This window comes from Podarcis vaucheri (assembly GCF_965113315.1).
Source record: "Podarcis vaucheri genome assembly, chromosome: 17".
In the NCBI taxonomy this organism is placed as follows: domain Eukaryota; kingdom Metazoa; phylum Chordata; class Lepidosauria; order Squamata; family Lacertidae; genus Podarcis; species Podarcis vaucheri.
This window is the reverse complement of record NC_138755.1, coordinates 1,122,583-1,144,068: the sequence shown is the minus strand read 5'-3', so window position 1 is coordinate 1,144,068 and position 21,486 is coordinate 1,122,583. Positions and strand designations below refer to the sequence as shown.

The 21,486-nt window shown below is 44.3% G+C and overlaps 1 protein-coding gene across 3 annotated transcripts in view; it reads right to left on the bottom strand.

Annotated features, from left to right (window-relative positions):
• Positions 1-2,338: 2,338 nt before the first annotated feature.
• The window catches only part of LOC309522528 (transforming protein RhoA-like), a 28,051-nt gene continuing 8,903 nt past the window's right edge, over positions 2,339-21,486 (bottom strand). For 2 of the 3 annotated variants that reach the window (XM_082205885.1, XM_082205884.1), the window contains exons 2-5: positions 5,889-6,049; positions 4,694-4,814; positions 4,105-4,235; positions 2,339-3,613 (exon numbers count right to left, since the gene is read on the bottom strand). In XM_082205885.1, the coding sequence (XP_082062011.1) occupies positions 3,440-3,613; positions 4,105-4,235; positions 4,694-4,814; positions 5,889-6,044 (582 nt within the window). In that variant the 5' untranslated portion in view covers positions 6,045-6,049 and the 3' untranslated portion in view covers positions 2,339-3,439. Of the gene's footprint in view, positions 3,614-4,104; positions 4,236-4,693; positions 4,815-5,888; positions 6,050-6,769; positions 6,904-21,486 lie in introns of all 3 variants that reach the window. The other variant, XM_082205886.1, reaches the window with a different exon arrangement.

The window sequence follows — 21,486 nt, the reverse complement described above, 5'->3', positions numbered from 1 at the left end:
TTTTCAGAACTTTTGCTTTTTGGGGGTGGGAAAAACTAAAAGGCCAAATATTTGATTAGTAAGCACCTTATCTAAACTATTGCACTGACCTCTGTATTGGAAATTCTGTTTCCTACCTCTGAAAGAAGGGCTAGAGCATTCAAAGCAGCTAAACTGCATTTAAGGCGCTAAAGCAAGATCTGACTTGCTACCCACCCTAGGCTCTGAAGCAAAACATGGGAAGCTTAAAATTTTGCATTGAAATGAAAATTACAAGCACCACAAGTTTCTTTCCACCGCATTGCTCAGAAGCTACTGAACTCCTTTTAGACATTAGCCTGGTTTTTCCAGGTGTTAACTTCCATAGTGGCTGGAAACCTGCTTAGCCAGAGGGCAAGGAGTGAGCTCCCTTACAAGAAGGGCCTCTGGAATTAGAGACTCTCCTACTTCAGTTTTCACCATGACTGGCTCTATCAACCTCAGCACTACACTGAGTTTGAAGAGTCAAAATAAAAAAATTCCTTCCAGTAGCACCTTAGAGACCAACTAAGTTAGTTCTTGGTATGAGCTTTCGTGTGCATGCACACTTCTTCAGATACCAGAGATTTCGTGCATGCACACGAAAGCTCATACCAAGAACTAACTTAGTTGGTCTCTAAGGTGCTACTGGAAGGAATTTTTTTATTTTGACTATTGCAGACCAACACGGCTACCTATCTGTAACTGAGTTTGAAGAGGTTACTTTAAAAAAAGAATAGAGGATATATTTAGAATAGAGCAATACAACTACTGTTCTGGGAATTAGAACGTGTGGCAACTCGGAAAGGAATTACTTTTAAGTCAGAAGACTACCATTTGCTGTCAAACAGCTGAGGGGAAAAATCTGGTTGTCCTAAAACCATACAAGGAAAAAAACGTAAAAATAGATGTTGATAAAATACTGTCCCTTCCGCTTGTGCTAAAATTACAGAAAAAGTAGGCCAAATGTTTTAGAAGCTACAAACAATAGATAATGATACAAGCATGAACTCCAGTGGCTTAGAAGAATGGGGGGGGGGTTGAGGTTGCTCAGCTGTACCATTAAGCAGAAGTTATCCTAAATAGGCCTGGCTTTAGGTAACTGAAAGTCACTAGACTTACGCTGCAGATGCATTGTAGTATTAAATGGTGCAGATCATGATTACATATATCCAATACAGTGGTGCCCCGCAAGACGAATGCCTCGCAAGACGAGAAACTCGCTAGACGAAAGAGTTTTCCATTTTTTGAGTCGTTCCACAAGACGAATTTCCCTATGGGCTTGCTTCACAAGACGAAACGTCTTGCGAGTTCTTGCGAGTTTGTTTCCTTTTTCTTAAAGCCGCTAATAGCCGCTAAGCCGTTAATAGCTGCTAAGCCGCTAATAGCCGTGCTTCGCAAGACGAAAAAACCGCAAGACGAAGAGACTTGCGGAACGAATTAATTTCGTCTTGCGAGGCACCACTGTACTGATACCATGAATTGACACCAGAAGGAGAAGAAACACTGTTGGTAGTTTTCTGTAGCTAAAAAAATTCATCAGAATGTCAATTAAGTGCCTGTTCACTATTTAAGGCACCTAAGAGAAATTGGATTTCACGTTAACAAAAGGGGAGAACCAGGAGAGAAAGACAGCAAAGTCACAATCTTGGACTCCAAAGAGTAGGCACAAGGACAAGGCAGGCAGAGTACTGTCTAATGTTCACCTACCAGTGGTTCTCAACCTGTGGGTCCCCAAATGATGTTGGACTACAACTCCCATCATCCCTGAGCTCTGGCCTTCCTAGCTAGGGATAATGGAAGTTGTAGTTCAACAACATCTGGGGATCCACAGGTTGAGAAAGGCTGAAAGTGAGAAGGCCCGTGTTGCTATTGTGTGTACAAATCAGCAAATAATCAACTATGAGAATGTCTCCAGTAGTTTTGCAAAGTGGTTTCTAACAGAACTGTTTGGAAAGTTTACTTTCCACCACATTTTCTCCATAGAGCGCCCTACACTTTCTAGAGCTTCAGGAATCCAAAGGGGCAGCAGGCCTACCTGAAGCCAAGCTCTCTATGCTTTGATTAGCTCCCAGTCTACTGGACTGCTTCTACCACCATCCTGCTTCTTGCTTAAAAGATTTTTTGTTTCTGGGTAAGACTTGTTTCCTCATGAAGGTTATGGGAAGTGTATGATTACTTTTACCAGCCATCACAATTTACTCCAACCAAAGCACTTCATGGGATCAGCAGTTTGGTGGGACAGTGCTGTACAACTGCTGTAAGAAAATCAATGCTCACCTTTTTACTGGTTCCCTTTTCACAGCAGATTTTAAGAGGCAAAAAGCAAAGCCCCACCATGTACTAAACATTGCTACAAATTTATTACAGATTTTTCTTTCAAGTACATTTTGAAAAGTAACAACCACTTTTTAAACATGTGAATACAAATTAAACACAAAATCATACACCCCGGTGGCAATGCAGTGAGTACAAAGAAGGCGGAAGGGAAGAGAAGCAGGAGTGTTGGGGGAGCAGCGAGACAGGAGCAACAGAGGAGGTCCTTTGCACTTGAAGCTGTGGCAGTGGCTACTCCAGCTACCAGCTATCCAGAGACAAACTGGCTCATAGCACCTCTGCTTACAAATATAGATTTTTGCTAGAAAGGGGCCAGGCTGCAAGGCCCAGTCTCTTGGGCCAGTTTGAAGGAAAGGCAGCTTCTGCTCTGCTGTCAGGAGATAAATATTTAAGTGGAGACAATTCTGTTCTGGGGTGGGAGAGAGAGAAGGTGGAGGACCTGATGTCACTTTATTGAGACAGCCCTCAAGAAAGTGACAGTGGGTGGCTTTTGAACTGGGCTATGTTCGCCTTGTGGAAGGGGACAAGTGCCAAAGTGGTTCTGCTCTAGCCTAAAAAGCAGAAAAGCCAGCTAAGGGATCAATGAGTCTGCCAAGATAAGGGTAACTGCTTGCCCACTGTGCAGGAGCACTGGCTCCACTCACAATGAATGACTTGTTGACATGTCAAGAGTCCCTTACTAGGCAGGGCCAGATGTTCCAATTCAAGGCTCTGACCTTTATTGAAGCAAAGGGCTTTCACACTTTGGCAAAAAGTCTTCTACAAAGAAACGGCCTGGAGCAGTGTAGTGCCCTAGGCTGCCAACGAGAATCAAGACTGCTGTGAGCAAGCACGCGGAAAGATAAGGAGCTCTCCCACTGACCCACCGAGGGCCAGAATTTTCTGACCTGTTATGAGGGAGTCAGAAGCCTGTGACGGAAGGGGGAAATACCACCCCACCTCCAAAGTTAGTTGTCATGCTCCAGAAGAGCCCCTGCCCAGCTCTAGCAAGCCCCCTCTCTGAGGAGAGCTGCCAGTCCATGGTATCACAAGAGAGGCAAGCCTGGAAGCTAAGAGCTCAAAGGCTTGGCTGGCTGGCTGGCAGGGAAGGCAGGCTGGGAAGAAATTACAGCAGCTGGCATGAGGTCTTCTTGCGCCCACGTTTGGCCTGCAGGGCAGCCCGGGTAGCCATCTCAAACACTTCCCGTACTCCATCCTTTGTCTTTGCAGAACATTCCAGGTAGCCAAAAGCACTAATCCTGTTTGCCATGTCACGTCCCTCCTCTGGCTTCACTGGTTCCTGAAAGGGAAGGGCGAAACAGACAGTGAGGTTGCCTGAGATCTATCCTGGTAAGGGAAATGAGGTAGAATCTAGCAATCAAAGCTAGAGCCTAGCTATCAGAACTCCTGGCTCCTATAACCACGCAATACTAATTCCCTGGGACTATATCCTTTGCTGAAAACTCGTACCCAGCCCTTGCTAGGGTTGTGAAGTTGGAGGTTATTTTATGGTATCGTGCAAGCCAAGTGCTGTCTTCAGTCCAAATAGAGTGTGAAAAGGTACTGAGAACCCCATGGAAACCAGTAGCTTTGTGCTTCGCCAAGCCCCCTTCAAAAATGAGAAGAAGGCCACAATATACCTCTCTGGATGGGCTTGTGCTCAGATGTAAATGGAAAGGACATAGATTCCTTTCAAGCCCCAAATGGCCATATGCATAGCTGTTTGTACCCTCCTCCTATTCTGATGGCAATACTAAATCCCAGCAAAGAATGTCAGTTGCCTCTCTGCACCTGCTTCATCTTGGCTAGCTCCCGGCGTGTGTGCTCATCATTACGTAGGTCCTTCTTGTTCCCCACCAGGATGATAGGCACATTGGGACAGAAGTGCTTCACCTCTGGAGTCCACTTCTCAGGGATGTTCTCTGTAGGGGCACAAGGTAAAACCATAAGCATAAACCTAGGAAGACCGTGGAGTTCTCAGCCACTTGTGCCCCAAAGCAAAGATTTGGGAAACTGTCTCGAGTTCCTTCAGACACCACCAGGATGAAATTTAAAGGACTTCCACCACTGTGGGTACAGGAGTAGCAAGCTCAGGAAATGGATGTGGTGCAGCCAATGTTAAAGCTGGGATATGTGTACATGGGGGGGGGGAGGCCACGGGGGAAAAGACGGAAATGGGGAGGGACAAGCGGCAGAACACTGAACGCCAGCCGTGGTGTGATGTAATACACAGCATATGACCAGCTAATCAACTACTATGACAGTTTAACTGCTCCCATCAGCAACCTGACACCTGGGAAGAGACCAGAGCCAAAGGTCTACAGAAGTCTCTGCTGCTTCTTATTCAGTCAGCCCTCCCACATACTCAGGGGAGACTCACCTAAACTGTCAGGGCTGTCAATGGAGAAACACATGAGGATGACGTCTGTATCTGGGTAGGAGAGGGGTCTCAGGCGGTCATAGTCCTCTTGGCCAGCTGTATCCCAAAGGGCAAGTTCTACCTGTAGAAACGCAAATATGATAACTTAATGGGGGCAAGTCCTCAAAGTGCTGTCATCACTCCATTAAACGAAAGCATATTCTGTGATGTGCTAGTGTCTTCCCTATTAGGTCCTTAAAGGTAAAGGACCCCTGACAGTTAAGTCCAGTCACGAACGACTCTGGGGTTGTGGCGCTCATCTCGCTTTATTGGCCGAGGGAGCTGACGTTTGTCTGCAGACAGTTTTTCTGGGTCATGTGGCCAGCATGACTAAGCTGCTTCTGGCAAAACTGGAGCAGCGCACGGAAACGCCGTTTACCTTCCCGCCGGAGTGGTACCTATTTATCTACTTGAACTTTGATGTGCTTTCGGACTGCTAGGTTGTCAGGAGCTTAGACCGAGCAACAGGAACTCACCCCGCCGCGGGGATTCGAACCACCGACCTTCCCATCCGCAAGCCCTAGGCTCAGTGGCTTACACCACAGCGCCTGTAATGAATGTGATTCTGTAATGAATCACAACCAACGTGGAAAGATGCTGGTATTGTTGTAATTCAATCAGAAAAGCATACTCCAAACTCTACTCCCAAGAAATGCAGTTCCAAAAGAACCACCTGTTCTTTCTGCAGCTATTCTTCATTTCTCTCAAATCAATTCCTCTCTGCTCTTGGGAGTGGGGAGAGGAAGAGGGCTATTTCACACATTACACTGACCAACTCAGAGAAGGAGGCCAAATGCCCCAGACAATATATAAATATATATAGTGGGCAAGCAGCTGGCCTCCCATTAGGCCTCAGCACAGGCGCTGGCAGCAGGACCCCCCCAGCTGGGCCTCAGAGAAATGGGGAAAGGAGAATGGTTCATCATGCTCTACAAAATACGCAGACTCTTCTGCTGCTGCGCTGCTGTGTGAGTCAGGTGGCTTGCAGAAGCTGCTGCTCTTTTGCTGAAGTGCTACCACATGAGCCAACTGATTTGCACCATAGCATGGTAGCAAAAAAACACACCAGCCAGCCAGCCAGATGGTGGCGATATCAGGCCCTATCATATCGCCCAGGCATCTGCCCAGCCCGGCCGGCTCCCAACATCAGTATTACCTGCTTTCCATCCACCTCAATGTCAGCCACATAGTTCTCAAAGACGGTGGGGACGTAGACCTCTGGGAATTGGTCCTTGCTGAAGACAATTAGGAGGCAGGTCTTTCCACATGCTCCATCTCCTACAATGACAAGTTTCTTGCGTATGGCAGCCATCTCTCCTGAAGGAAGAAAAGCAGCACCCTCTTAGCAATTGGGGATGGGCGAGGGCTTCCTGACTCCCACACAATCGGACCTCAGCCGTGCCAGTAATTCGGGTTGATATGGGGGTAATTAGCCCTGGCAGACTCCCTAGGGTGGGGGAGGACTGTCTCGTAGACCCGCAGATCGTCCAAGATTTGTCAGCTGGCATCAAGGTGCAAGCGGCAAGGACACTGGGTCCCAGAGCATGGCACGGCTGGCACTCTCCAAAGTCACTCTCGTAAGCCGGAAATATCTGCTTCATAAAATAATTGGGTTTGGACAATAAACAGACATAGTCTGGACCGAAGAAGATTGAGAAAAAATCTGCAGAATTGCAGAGTCCCTGGTGTTTAAGCTCAGACTTCCAATAGATTCTCATCATGGTGCTTGGATTTACGGAGGTGACTGGAACGTTCTTTTTTCTTCTCTATATCTACAATTGTTTTTCTATGCCAAGCCTCATTAAGAAACCTATTTTTTTAAAAAAAACGGAATACAGATGGACTTCTATTTATAATTTAAGTATTCAGCTGCGCAGCTTTACTTAAACTTGATAAAGATAAAAAAAGAAACAAGATGGCGCTTGTTAGTATGACGCAGCACGGAAAAATGAGAATTCCTCCCTTTTTCGAGGGAAGTGGGAAATACTTGCTAGCTTACATTATAATGACTTGAGATAACAATTTGGGACAACATACAGTGCATCTGTTTGCAGAATTTCTTTATTATGAGCGAGAGAAGGCTAAGTTGATGTCTAGCAACCCTCTTTCTAGGGCCCAGAGGGGGGGGGGTGATCTCCAGGAAAGCTGATCGATCGCCAAATGACCTACATCTGTGGAATACAGTTCATTTACATTTCAATATTGCAAACAGTATGTGTCAGGGAACTGCCATCAGTGCCGGAGGGAGAGAGCAAAAGCCAGAGGGATTCTAGAGAGCGTCCAGGGATCGGGAGAAGCAGCCCATCTTCTGGGGAAGAGAATCAGCGTAGCACCAGTGGAGAAGGGGGGCAGATGGGGGAAGCGGCGAGGCCGTCTCATGATTCCTTGCCTGGGACCAGTGGGGAGAGTAGGGGTCCTCCGTTGCCCACGCCCTCCTTGCGCAGAAGGCTTTCGCGGAGAGAGAGTAGGAGGAGACTAGGCGTCAAAGAGCTTCTTTGCTGGAAGAAGTTTAAGAAACGCCCACTGACGGATTCTGCTAGCGACTGAGTCAGCCACGGGTGAGTGGCTGTCCGGACAGGAAAGGTTCACTCTGGCAACCCTGCCAGGTGTTTGCACCCAGCCGGGGAGATGGGCACCTACTTACTCACGAGCAACCCCTAGAACCATCACAGTATGCTTAACAACTTAACATTGGGAATTTATTGTGAACAGTAACAATTTAACAACTTGGGAGTTACTGCGTCATTAAACTACAAACGACAGGCTTGGACAACAGCCTGGATTGGAAGATTGGAATGAAGTCAGGAAAAGCTGCGCTGGCAAGTTGACAGTTGAAAAAAATATATATACACAAATAAAACTGTACCCAACGGATGAAAGGATATATGATCTCTGACATGACTGAGAATCGCACAGCCAGGGACAGGGAACTTTAAAGTGTTAAGATCGGAATGTGGAAATATGAGAACAGGAAGAAGGCAGAAATGAAAATACTGGAGATATACTTTAGAGGTCCAGAGTATGGGAAGCCCAAAAAATTAATAATTAATAAATTATTTGGGCTCATGAAGCCTTCATTTGTTGATCCCTACAATGCAGATGGATCAGGCCTACAAAACTTCCAAGTGAATTTTGAGGAACAAAATCAGGGGGATCAGAGATCACCAGTGTTCGAAACTCTCCATTCACAAGTCACATTCTGGTCTTTTCCTTTGTGCCTGAGCCAGACTGTGAGAACTTCTTTCTTTTACGACCTCCGTGCCACCTGAGCCCTCCCCTCCCTGCTGGCTTCAAAAAGACTTCTTGGCTATTGGATCTTCCTGGTTTTTATGTAGGATGAGAACAAAACCACTAAGTAACAGAATACAAATGGAATCTGCAGCCTGGGAGAACAGCAGGGCAGCAGCTGAAGGAGGAGCAAAAAGGGTTTTCTTGTGTGTGTGTTTCTTTGTGGCTGATTAGCTGTTCTCCTGTGCAAAGGTCAGAGGGGGCAGGGTTTCTGTTGAAGCAGGGGATTACCTGTGGGAGGAGCTTATCAGAGCTAGCAATTTGATCCATCTTTTAGATTTAGGGGAACTAGTCTCAAAACGTTTGTGGGGGGAGACCTAGGTTTTTTTGTGGGGGGATTTATTTGTCCTGTCTTCACGCTTTTTATGATGGAGGACCGTTGTAGCCACCCCCAACGACACGTTCTCAAGATGGAAGGGGAGGGAACAGCTGCAGTCGCCTGCGGTTCCTGTGCAATGTTTGCCATCTTGCCAAAGGTTGCAGGCAGCTTTACCTGCAGCAATTGCATGTTGATTGCCCTCTTAAAAGACAAAGTCCAGCAACTGGAGGAACGTGTAGCTACGCTCCAAAGAATTAGAGAGCTGGAGCTCTTCTTGGAAGCAACAGAGCACACCGTCTCCACCAAGGAGGAGACAGGGGACTCCCCTGAGAAGGAGTCTAGTTCACCAACACAGGAGCCAGATATATGGAGAAACGTGACTCAAAGAAGTAGGAGGCCCAGGGTTCACTCTGATTGCTTAGAAATACACAATCGCTTTGAGGTCCTCTCCCCTAGCATGGAAGACAAAGAGCAGACTCCATTTGAGAATCATAGAATCATAGAATCATAGAGTTGGAAGAGACCACAAGGGCCATCGAGTCCAACCCCCTGCCAAGCAGGAAACACCATCAGAGCACTCCTGACATATGGTTGTCAAGCCTCTGCTTAAAGACCTCCAAAGTAGGAGACTCCACCACACTCCTTGGCAGCAAATTCCACTCTCGAACAGCTCTTACTGTCAGGAGGTGCTTCCTAATGTTTAGGTGGAATCTTCTTTCTTGTAGTTTGGATCCATTGCTCCGTGTCCGCTTCTCCGGAGCAGCAGAAAACAACCTTTCTCCCTCCTCTATGTGACATCCTTTTATATATTTGAACATGGCTATCATATCACCCCTTAACCTCCTCTTCTCCAGGCTAAACATGCCCAGCTCCCTTAGCCGTTCCTCATAAGGCATCGTTTCCAGGCCTTTGACCATTTTGGTTGCCCTCCTCTGGACACGTTCCAGTTTGTCAGTGTCCTTCTTGAATTGTGGTGCCCAGAACTGGACACAGTACTCCAGGTGAAGTCTGACCAGAGCAGAATACAGTGGCACTATTACTTCCCTTGATCTAGATGCTATACTCCTATTGATGCAGCCCAGAATTGCATTGGCTTTTTTAGCTGCCGCGTCACACTGTTGGCTCATGTCAAGTTTGTGGTCAACCAAGACTCCTAGATCCTTTTCGCATGTACTGCTCTCAAGCCAGGTGTCACCCATCTTGTATTTGTGCCTCTCATTTTTTTTGCCCAAGTGCAATACTTTACATTTCTCCCTGTTAAAATTCATCTTGAGGATCTCTCCCTCATTACAGTCAATCAGGTATATGAAGACGAGCAGCAAAGTCAGTCCTCAGGGAATGTGCAGGCGACCTTGGAATGGACAGCTCACAGAAGAACCCCGACCAAACCTAAGAGGAGGCGTGTAGTGGTGATAGGGGATTCCCTACTGAGGGGAACAGAAGCAGTGATCTGTGGGCCTGACAAGATGTCTCGGGAAGTGTGCTGTCTCCCCGGGGCTAAGATCCAAGATGTAACTGAACGACTGCAAGGAATCATAAAACCCACTGACAAATACCCCTTCCTCTTGGTTCATGTGGGAACCAATGACACTGCAAGCAATAGCTTCCAGAAGATCAAAAGAGACTACGAGGCTCTGGGCAGGAAATTGAAGCAACTAAATGCAAAAATTGTCATCTCATCTGTCCTTCCAGTTGAACGACGTGGCCCAGGGAGAGAGGGGAAAATAGTGGAAGTGAACAGCTGGCTTCACAAATGGTGTAAACAGGAACGGTTTGGATTCTTAGATCACGGGCTGCAGTTTCTTGAAGATGGACTTCTGGCAAGCGATGGGCTGCACCTCACAACGGTTGGGAGAAATGTTTTTGCCAAAAATCTCAGAAACCTCATCAGGAGGGCTTTAAACTGACTAATGTGGGGGAGGGAGACAGTGCTCCTGAAGGTAGGAGTCTATCAATTGATGAAGATGATCATCCAAATGTCATAGACCAAATGGAGCAAACAGTATGCAGACCTAGTGGTGGGAGGAAAAAATCCTTAAATAAGAGACACGGGGGAATATTTAATGGACTTGAATGTCTGTACACTAATGCGCAAAGCATGGGAAATAAACAAGATGAGCTTGAGCTCTTGGTACAGCAAACTAAATATGACATAATAGGCATCACTGAAACCTGGTGGGATATGTCCCACGATTGGAATGTAATAATGGGGGGATACAATCTATTTCAGAGAAACAGACCAGACAAGAAAGGAGGAGGAGTGGCGTTATATGTCAGGGATGTGTATACCTGTGAAGAGATCCAAGATTTAGAACCTCAAAGCCAAAGTGAGAGCATTCGGGTCAAAATTAAGGGAGAGAAGAATAACAGTGACCACATTGTGGGAGTTTACTATAGATCCCCATGCCAAACGGAGGACATAGATGATGCCTTCCTGGAACAGATGGCCAAACATGCAAAAGGAAGGGAGATAGTAGTAATGGGGGACTTCAATTACCCGGATATTTGTTGGATGTCAAACTCAGCCAAGAGCATAAGGTCAAACAGATTCCTCACTGGCCTTGCAGACAACTTCATTGTCCAGAAAGTGGGAGAAGCAACAAGAGGAACAGCCATTTTAGATCTGGTCCTAACAAATGTTGATGACCTGGTTAGTGGGGTAGAAGTGGAAGGATCATTAGGCGCGAGTGATCATGCTCTTCTGAAGTTTACTATACAGCAGAAAGGAGCAGCCAAGCACACTAGGACTCAATTTCTTGACTTTAAGAAAGCCGACTTCATAAAACTTAGGGAAGTGCTGGGTGAGATCCCATGGACAGTAATACTAAAAGGAAAGGGAGTTCATGATGGCTGGGAGTTTGTTAAGAGGGAGATAGTAAAAGCACAACGTCAGGCAATACCAATGAGACGGAAACATAGAAGGTGCCTAAAGAAGCCAGGGTGGCAATCTAAAGAACTTTTAACTGAGTTAAGATTAAAAAAGGATGTGTACCAAAAATGGAAAGGGGGGGAACCACCAAAGAGGAATTCAAACAAATAGCCAGCACGTGTAGACACAAAGTCAGAAAAGCTAAAGCACAGAATGAACTCAGGCTTGCTAGAGAGGTTAAAAGCAACAAAAAAGGCTTTTATGGGTATGTTCGTAGCAAAAGGAAGAACAAAGAAACAGTGGGGTCACTCAGAGGAGAAGATGGTGAAATGCAAACAGGGGACACAGAAAGGGCTGAACTCCTCAATGCCTTCTTTGCCTCAGTCTTCTCCAATAAAGAAAACAATGCCCGACCTGAAGAATTTGGAGCAAATGATTCAGCAAAGGAAACACAGCCCAGAATAACTAAGGAGATAGTACAAGAATACTTGGCTAGTTTAGATGTATTCAAGTCTCCAGGGCCAGATGAACTGCATCCAAGAGTATTAAAAGAACTGGCAGATGTGATCTCAGAACCACTGGCAGTCATCTTTGAGAATTCCTGGAGAACAGGCGAAGTCCCGGCAGACTGGAGGAGGGCAAATGTTGTCCCTATTTTCAAAAAGGGGAAAAGAGAGGACCCAAATAATTACTGCCCAGTCAGTCTGACATCAATACCAGGGAAGATTCTGGAGCAGATCATTAAGCAAACAGTCTGTGAGCACCTAGAAAGGAATGCTGTGATCACCAATAGTCAGCATGGATTTCTGAAAAATAAGTCATGTCAGACTAACCTGATCTCGTTTTTTGACAGAATTACAAACCTGGTAAATGAAAGGAATGCAGTGGATATAGCCTACCTTGATTTCAGCAAGGCATTTGACAAGGTGTCCCATGATATTCTTGTAAAGAAGCTGGTAAAATGCGGTCTTGACTATGCTACCACTCAGTGGATTTGTAACTGGCTGACTGACCGAACCCAAAGGGTGCTCATCAATGGTTCCTCTTCATCCTGGAGAAGAGTGACTAGTGGGGTGCCACAGGGTTCTGTCTTGGGCCCGGTCTTATTCAACATCTTTATCAACGACTTGGATGATGGACTCAAGGGCATCCTGATCAAATTTGCAGATGACACCAAACTGGGAGGGGTGGCTAACACCCCAGAGGACAGGATCACACTTCAAAACGACCTTGACAGATTAGAGAACTGGGCCAAAACAAACAAGATGAATTTTAACAGGGAGAAATGTAAAGTATTGCACTTGGGCAAAAAAAATGAGAGGCACAAATACAAGATGGGGGACACCTGGCTTGAGAGCAGTACATGTGAAAAGGATCTAGGAGTCTTGGCTGACCACAAACTTGACATGAGCCAACAGTGTGACGCGGCAGCTAAAAAAGCCAATGCAATTCTGGGCTGCATCAATAGGAGTATAGCATCTAGATCAAGGGAAGTAATAGTGCCACTGTATTCTGCTCTGGTCAGACTTCACCTGGAGTGCTGTGTCCAGTTCTGGGCACCACAATTCAAGAAGGACACTGACAAACTGGAACGTGTCCAGAGGAGGGCAACCAAAATGGTCAAAGGTCTGGAAACGATGCCTTATGAGGAACAGCTAAGGGAGCTGGGCATGTTTAGCCTGGAGAAGAGGAGGTTAAGGGGTGATATGATAGCCATGTTCAAATATATAAAAGGATGTCACATAGAGGAGGGAGAAAGGCTGTTTTCTGCTGCTCCAGAGAAGCGGACATGGAGCAATGGATCCAAACTACAAGAAAGAAGATTCCACCTAAACATTCGGAAGAACTTCCTGACAGTAAGAGCTGTTCGACAGTGGAATTTGCTGCCAAGGAGTGTGGTGGAGTCTCCTTCTTTGGAGGTCTTTAAGCAGAGGCTTGACAACCATATGTCAGGAGTGCTCTGATGGTGTTTCCTGCTTGGCAGGGGGTTGGACTCGATGGCCCTTGTGGTCTCTTCCAACTCTATGATTCTATGAACAAATGCACTTCCAAAACAGACTGGAGAGTACCATTTGATGCATCAAATATTAGAATCATAGAATCTTAGGAGTTGAATAAGCTCCTAAGTCTAACAAAAGGTCTGACGTCCCACCACAGCCCCGGGCAGTTCTCTACTTATCTTTCTCATCCAATACTCAGCGGCTAACGATCTGGTGTCCCACCAAAGCTATGGTAGATCTTCAAAAGCGATTCAGTGGAAGCTCAATACTTTAAATCCTATCAATATTCTCAGACAGTTCCATATATTTTGTAATAATCCATAAATATTATCTTGTTATCAGTGATTTCCTCTTGCTTTTTCTCACTCCATTAACTCTCAGGGGGAGGTTTGCCGAATCAATAAAGCAGCAAACATGGTATATAAAGAAAGGGTAAAGGCTCCCCTCCCCCAACATACCACACTTAGCTATGAAGAAAATCTCTCCAGATCAAAACATTGCGACTCAGTGGCTGATTCAGCAGATTATCCTGTCCCATTAATCCGGTACACATCTGCAAATTAAATCCAATTTCTTTCTTACTAATAAACAGAAGAACCCCTGCCCTTAGTGGCTGTGTCAGAGGGTTACCGATAAGTGAATTGCTTTGCACTCAGGTCCTCCCGCCTCCGCTGGGACGAGAGCCAAGTATCAGACGATCTGCGAGTGATGCTCACCCCCCTGATTGGGGGGGGGGGCCTTGCAAGGACAATTACCCTTATTCATCCTTGTTTACGATCTGCTACCAATCTCTGCTAATGCGGGAGCTGCCTCCATTATGGCAGGAAGCACCAGAAGTCAAAGTCATTTTGAATTTTGATTCTGTCTTCTGCGACATTAGCTATCCCTCCTAGTCTGGTGTCATCTGCAAATTGGATGAGCATCCCCCCCAATTCCTTCATCCATGCCATTTATAGAGATGCTAAAGAACAACAGGACCAGGACGGAACCCTGCAGCACCCCATTTTCACTTTTTTCCAGGATGATGAGGAACTGTTAATGAGTACTCTTTGGGTTCAGTCAACCAGCTACAAATTCACCTAACAGTTACCTCGTTCAAACCACATTTTACCAACTTTCCCGTGAGAATATTATGGGGGACCTTTGTCAAAAGTCTTACTGAAATCAATATGCACTATGTCCACAGCATTTCCCTGAGTTTGTAATTCCATCCATAAAAATAAATCATATTGGTCTGGCATGACTTATTTTTGAGAAACCCATGCTGGGTCTTAGTAATCACAGCATCCTTTTCTAAATGCTTACAGACCGACTGTTGAATTATTTGTTCTAGGACCTGATTGGTCCTTCAGGTCTTAAGGATAAAAACTTTAGGAAAGGAGCCTGCAGGCGTGCACCCATCCACCCTTCTGCCATATTCACCCCATGCTGGCAGTCACTTCCTTTCTACATTGATATGCGTGTCTTTTGTGATGTAGAATTCCTGTTGTCTTCTTGAGATGCTGATTCTTTAGCTAGGGATGCTTTACAATGTTTTTATTTTCCTGTCTGAAACCCTGTAAGAGATGTGCCTACTTTTAAGTATATTTAATCTTGTTTTTTAAATAAATCTTAAAAAAGGATTTTCCCATTTTGTTCTGTGTGCCTTTCGTGGGGAAAGTCTGAATCCAAAGTCTGACCACTCAGTCGCCTACTGAACCTGTTGAATTTCTGCCTGCAGTTTGTGGTGAAGCAATTGCAGGGTGGGGCAGCCAGGTAACACTGAAGAGTAGCCGTCTCCCTTGGGTTATTCTTCTGGGCTCTCCCCAGACAAGGGTGTGGTGGCATCATCTACCCTTCTGTTGTGTTTTGTCCTGAAAAATAAAAGTAATTTGGCCCACCTCTCTCTCTCAGCCTGGTCCTGCTGGACTGGAGGAGAGGTGAGGAAGGTGGGGACGTGGGCCAACAGACCACCATTAAGGTTGGTGGTTTATCAATTTGTGATTCCAGATATTCCTACACATTTATGATATTCCTGATGTTACTCTGAATTAGGCGGTTGGGGAAAAAGTCAGCCTGGTCTTTATTACAGTCTGTTATTACGGCCTGGTCTGTATTATGGTTTGGAGAATTTTTTTCATTCTTTCGGCTAAAATATAGGTGTAGAGTTTATAGTCGTTGTTCAACAACGAAATAGGCCTATAATTGGCTATTGACAGCTGGTCTGTTCCCTGCTTTGGGATCAGTGTGATGTAACTTTCCTTCCATGATTCAGGCATTATGCCATATTCTAGGATGTTGTTCATTGTTGTTTTCAAGGGTTTGAACAATACCTCTTCTAATTTTTTAATAGTAAATTGCAGGGAGGCCATCAGGCCCCGGTGTTTTTCCTGATTTTGAATGCTTAATTGCCTGTTGGACTTCAAAAACTGTGATTGGGTCATTCAGAATTTTGTTTTGTTCTTTAGAAATTTTGGGGAAATTATTTTGGTCCAGGTATTCTTTTATCTCTGCCTTATACTCTCAATCTGGTCCTGCTAGCTAGAGATCATGGGAGTTGGAGGCCCCAAACATCTTATGATGGGATGATGAGCTGTTTGTGCATAAAATTGTAGTCCCTCAGAGTTTGTTCAAGTCCACAAACCTCTGTCTGTGACGGAGCCCCTCAAACATGGCTCCTCTAGTCACTGGCAGATTCCGACAGTGGCTGCTTTCGGAATCGCTTCCAACATAAAAGCTCCTTAACGGAAACACGTCTTCTGGACTCACGGCGTGACAGTTTCCGGCGAGGAGTGGGTCTCCCTAGGGGAGGTCCAGAAACCTCCCCACTGTTCTCGCTGGAAGTGTCCCTGAGCCTTCCCTCCTGCTCACTTTCCCTCAGGGACCCATCTCTCCCCCTGCTGGTTCCTGCTTCAGCTGCTGGGTCTCTCCCAACCTCCGTGAGCCCTTCCACCACCTGTCCCTCCGATGGCAGTTCCCTGACACATCTGGAGGGCCAAAGTTAAGGAAGCCTGCCCTTTACTCTCAATCTGCTTTTCATGCTCCAGATCATGGATTTCTTCACAAGTGAACACATCCTTTATATATAATGCTACACCTTCTCCCTTCCTATTTGGTCTATTCCTTTTGAATAGGTTATACCCCTCAATTCCTACATTTCAGTCATGAGTCTCATCCCACCAGGTTTCAGTAATGCCTACCAGGTCATATTTGCCACCCTGTACTAAAAGCTCCAATTTCCCATACTCTGTGCATTGGTGTAGAGACAAAGTATGGATGCACCACCTTTCCAAAAGTGAGATCAAGGCTGAATTTAGGAGACTCACATGACTGTGCGTACGCGCACATTGTAGAAGGATCTTTACTTGATGCCCTTCTAAAATAAACGGGAACTGCTTTGTTTTGGAACGTGAAGTAGTCAATGGCAACTGGCTAAATTTGTTTTTGGGAGCTTAGTTTTACTACTTACATCTAGACACCAAGCATAGATGCTGAAATACTAATCACAGTCAACCTTTAGTCAAAAGATCTAGGATGGTATTCAAGTTTTACTCAGAGTAGGCCCACTGAAATTTATGGGCCTAACTTAGTCATGTTCATTAATTTTAACAGGTTTAGTCTGAGTAAAATTTTGTTGACCACAACAAAAGGATAAAGATGTCTGCTCCCTTTGTCACTGCATTAAGAGTACAATGATTCACTATAAGCTACAACTATTAACACACAATATTGAAAACTGCCCTACTGATGCTGTTTATGAAATGGGACCAAATGCGCTAGCTGGCTCTTCTTCTAGTTTGACTCATAAGATCCAGAACAGAAGCCTTTTTCTCTAGGAAAAAAAACCACTGCCCAGTTCTGAAACATGGTACTGGGGATTCATAGCCAAGTCTAGCTTAGCGGGAAGCCTGCATGCTGTTTTCAAAAGCCAGAATGCTTTTATGTCAGAACTTGGGGTTACGATGGGAAGAACAGAATACCCTGGTGACTAATTAGTTTGGATGTACACTGAGAGGATATATAAAGCTAGACAAGTTACACCCATATCTGTAGTTCTAAGCAAACTTCCCGCTTCAAAAAGAAAAGAAAAAGGGCTCAGTCTGCTTGGCCAAGATTTAATGTCTGCTTTCTTAAAAGGGTTTTATGGCAAGAATTAACCAACCACATTAAACTCTAGATTAATCGTCTTGTGAGATTTCTTGTAAGGGTATTACAGCTATGAATGTCAGACTTTCTATCTCCCGTAGTTTAGAATCCCCTTTAATGGGAAGACATCTCACAACAAAGATTCTCTGGTAGAAAATAAAGAAGAGAGAGCTTCTGAATAACCTTTCCTTAGTATGAAACAACAGCAGCAAGAATATTGATTGCAAAGTATTGGAAGACACAAGATTTACCCACACTGGAAGAATGGCAGATGAAGGTGATGGATTACATGGAACTGGCAGAAATGACCGGCAGAATCCGAGATCAGGGAGAAGAGGTGGTGGAAGAAGACTGGAAGAAATTTAAAGACTACTTGCAGAAATACTGTAAAATTAATGAATGTTAAAGGGATGTTGGAGTGAAAATAAGCGGTATTGGTAAAAAGATTAACAAGAATACGTAAATATGGATTGACAATGATTGGATATATATAGTTATAGTAGGTTAAGATATTAAGTGAAAATAAATGATAGAGGGTAAGGATTTGCTGAATTAACCATGTGAACTGGAATACAAAAAAGGGGTGTGTGAGGAGGTCAGGAAACAAGTAAATGAAATATAAGACATGAAAATATGGTTATTTTCTAAAAAAAAAATCTTTTTTACTTTTTATGTATTTTGTCTTTGTATTTTTGTATTTCTTTTTCTTTTATTATTGTTACTCTTTTTCAATTTCCTATTTTTAATTTTGTAATTTTATATTGTCTGTAAAATTTAATAAATATCATTAAAAAAATTAATAACCTTTCCTTAATGCAAACTTCCAATCAGCAGAATAGAAAATTTAGCTGAAAAGATGTCCTGAAACTAAACTGTAAGGAACAAGTTATTCTCATCTAACACATGATTAAGGCCAGTATCCTCAAGTGACTCAGCAAGTTGGAAAACAAATTTACAGTGATTTAAGCAATGAGTGATTTAAGACGGACGCGGGTGGCGCTGTGGGTTAAACCATAGAGCCTAAGACCTGCCGATCAGAAGGTCGGCGGTTCGAATTCCCGCGACGGGGTGAGCTCCCATTGCTCGGTCCCTGCTCCTGCCAACCTAGCAGTTCGAAAGCACGTCCAAGAGCAAGTAGAAAAATAGGTACCACTCCTGTGGGAAGGTAAACAGCATTTCTGTGCGCTGCTCTGGTTGGCCAGAAGCAGCTTAGTCATGCTGGCCACATGACCCGGAAGCTGTACGCCGGCTCCCTTGGCCAATAAAGCGAGATGAGCGCTGCAACCCCAGAGTCGTCTGTGATTGGACCTAATGGTCAGGGGTCCCTTTACCTTTAAGCAAGGAGTGGGGGAGACAGAAAAGAAAAACTTGCATCTTTGAGTCATCCAAAGTACTTCTGGAATTGTAGTTCAGAGAACGAGGCTGCCACACAGCAATGACATTTGGACAACAATCAAACTTGCTGCTCCCACTGCAATGCAGCCTTCTCATTCGATAAACTACTTGTTTCTTTAAATGCCACAAGAATATAGAACATACCCTCCCCACAGAAAAGTAGAAGCCCAGGATCAAACATAAACTATTAATTGATCTTAAAGAAGGAGGGGGATTTTCCCTGCCAGATTTGAAACTCAACTACGAGGCGTCCTGTCTCTCCTGGATCAGGAAATGGTGTATACTACAAAATACTGACCTTTTAGATCTGGATGGGTATGACAACCGCTATGGCTGGCATGCCTACTTAGGTTATGACAAGGTCAAGGTACACAAAAGCTTTTTAAATCATGTTATAAGGAAGCCTCTATGTATGGTTTGGGCAAAATACAAAGGTCTGCTTGAACCCAAAACCCCATGGTGGATATCTCCTATAGAAGCATTGGCAGTAAAGAAGAAAAAGATGAAAGGGAATTGGCCAACATACAAAGTATTGTTAAAAGAGGAAGAAAATCAGCTGAAGCCAAAAGATTTTGAAGAAATTAGGGTATGCCTGTCAGATTGGTTACAATATCACCAACTCCATGAGATATTTAAACTTGAAAAATGAAATGGCTTCGCGACAGAGCCCTCCAGACTGGAAAAAGAACAGGTTAACTCCAAAGGAAAAACCCTTTCTAAAACGTATAGACTCCTCCTTGACCAGGAAGTCAAGGAGGAGGAGGTAAAATCAGTAATGGTTACATGGGCTCAAGATTTTGGTTACAACATCCCAATGGATGCTTGGGGGAAACTATGGAGGTAGAAATGAGGTTCACCGCAGATTATGTATTGAAAGAAAATTTTCTGAAAATGCAATTCTGCTGGCACTTAATGCCATCAAAACTATCGAAAATGTATAAAAATACCTCAAGTAAATGTTGGAGATGTGGGAAGGTACAATGCTACATATGTGGTAGAACTGTAAGAAAATAAAGGAATTTAGGAGGTAATCTATAACAAGCTCAAAAAGATGTTTAAGATCTCTTTTATAAAAAAGCCGGAAGCTTTCCTCTTGGGGATACTAGGTTCAGACATACCTAAAAAAACAAGGACAATATTATTGTACGCTACGGTAGCTGCAAGAATATTAATCACTTCAAACTGGAAAGGGGACACAATTCCAACCAAACTGGAGTGGCAAAGCAAACTGCTAGAATACACTAAGCTGGCAAAAATGACAGGGAAATTGAGAGGACATACTAAACAACATTTATCAAAGAATGGGACATGTACAAAATATACTTTAAGGAACATTGTAATAATATGATGTCAATGGCAGGCCTTGAATGACTTCTGTGGTATAATAGGAACTTATAGAAGAATAAGACGTTAATGAAAATCAATAAAGGAAAACGGAAAGTGAGCTCAAAGAAATAGGTGGGAGATGCATGATGGAGTGACGGGAAGTCATTATAGATGTAATAGGAATTTAATGTGATATGATGTAGCATTTTCTATTGTTATTTCTGGATGAATTTCTGTTTGTCTTTTAATTTCAATAAAGCATTCAACAAAAGAAAAGTAAAGTAGGAACAATCATCTCAGACATGGAATAAAACACTTTCTCCAAATTCCCTTATAGAAAAAGGATGTCACATAGAGGAGGGAGAAAGGTTGTTTTCTGCTGCTCCAGAGAAGCGGACACGGAGCAATGGATCCAAACTACAAGAAAGAAGATTCCACCTAAACATTCGGAAGAACTTCCTGACAGTAAGAGCTGTTCGACAGTGGAATTTGCTGCCAAGGAGTGTGGTGGAGTCTCCTTCTTTGGAGGTCTTTAAGCAGAGGCTTGACAACCATATGTCAGGAGTGCTCTGATGGTGTTTCCTGCTTGGCAGGGGGTTGGACTCGATGGCCCTTGTGGTCTCTTCCAACTCTATGATTCTATGAACAAATGCACTTCCAAAACAGACTGGAGAGTACCATTTGATGCATCAAATATTAGAATCATAGAATCTTAGGAGTTGAATAAGCTCCTAAGTCTAACAAAAGGTCTGACGTCCCACCACAGCCCCGGGCAGTTCTCTACTTATCTTTCTCATCCAATACTCAGCGGCTAACGATCTGGTGTCCCACCAAAGCTATGGTAGATCTTCAAAAGCGATTCAGTGGAAGCTCAATACTTTAAATCCTATCAATATTCTCAGACAGTTCCATATATTTTGTAATAATCCATAAATATTATCTTGTTATCAGTGATTTCCTCTTGCTTTTTCTCACTCCATTAACTCTCAGGGGGAGGTTTGCCGAATCAATAAAGCAGCAAACATGGTATATAAAGAAAGGGTAAAGGCTCCCCTCCCCCAACATACCACACTTAGCTATGAAGAAAATCTCTCCAGATCAAAACATTGCGACTCAGTGGCTGATTCAGCAGATTATCCTGTCCCATTAATCCGGTACACATCTGCAAATTAAATCCAATTTCTTTCTTACTAATAAACAGAAGAACCCCTGCCCTTAGTGGCTGTGTCAGAGGGTTACCGATAAGTGAATTGCTTTGCACTCAGGTCCTCCCGCCTCCGCTGGGACGAGAGCCAAGTATCAGACGATCTGCGAGTGATGCTCACCCCCCTGATTGGGGGGGGGGGCCTTGCAAGGACAATTACCCTTATTCATCCTTGTTTACGATCTGCTACCAATCTCTGCTAATGCGGGAGCTGCCTCCATTATGGCA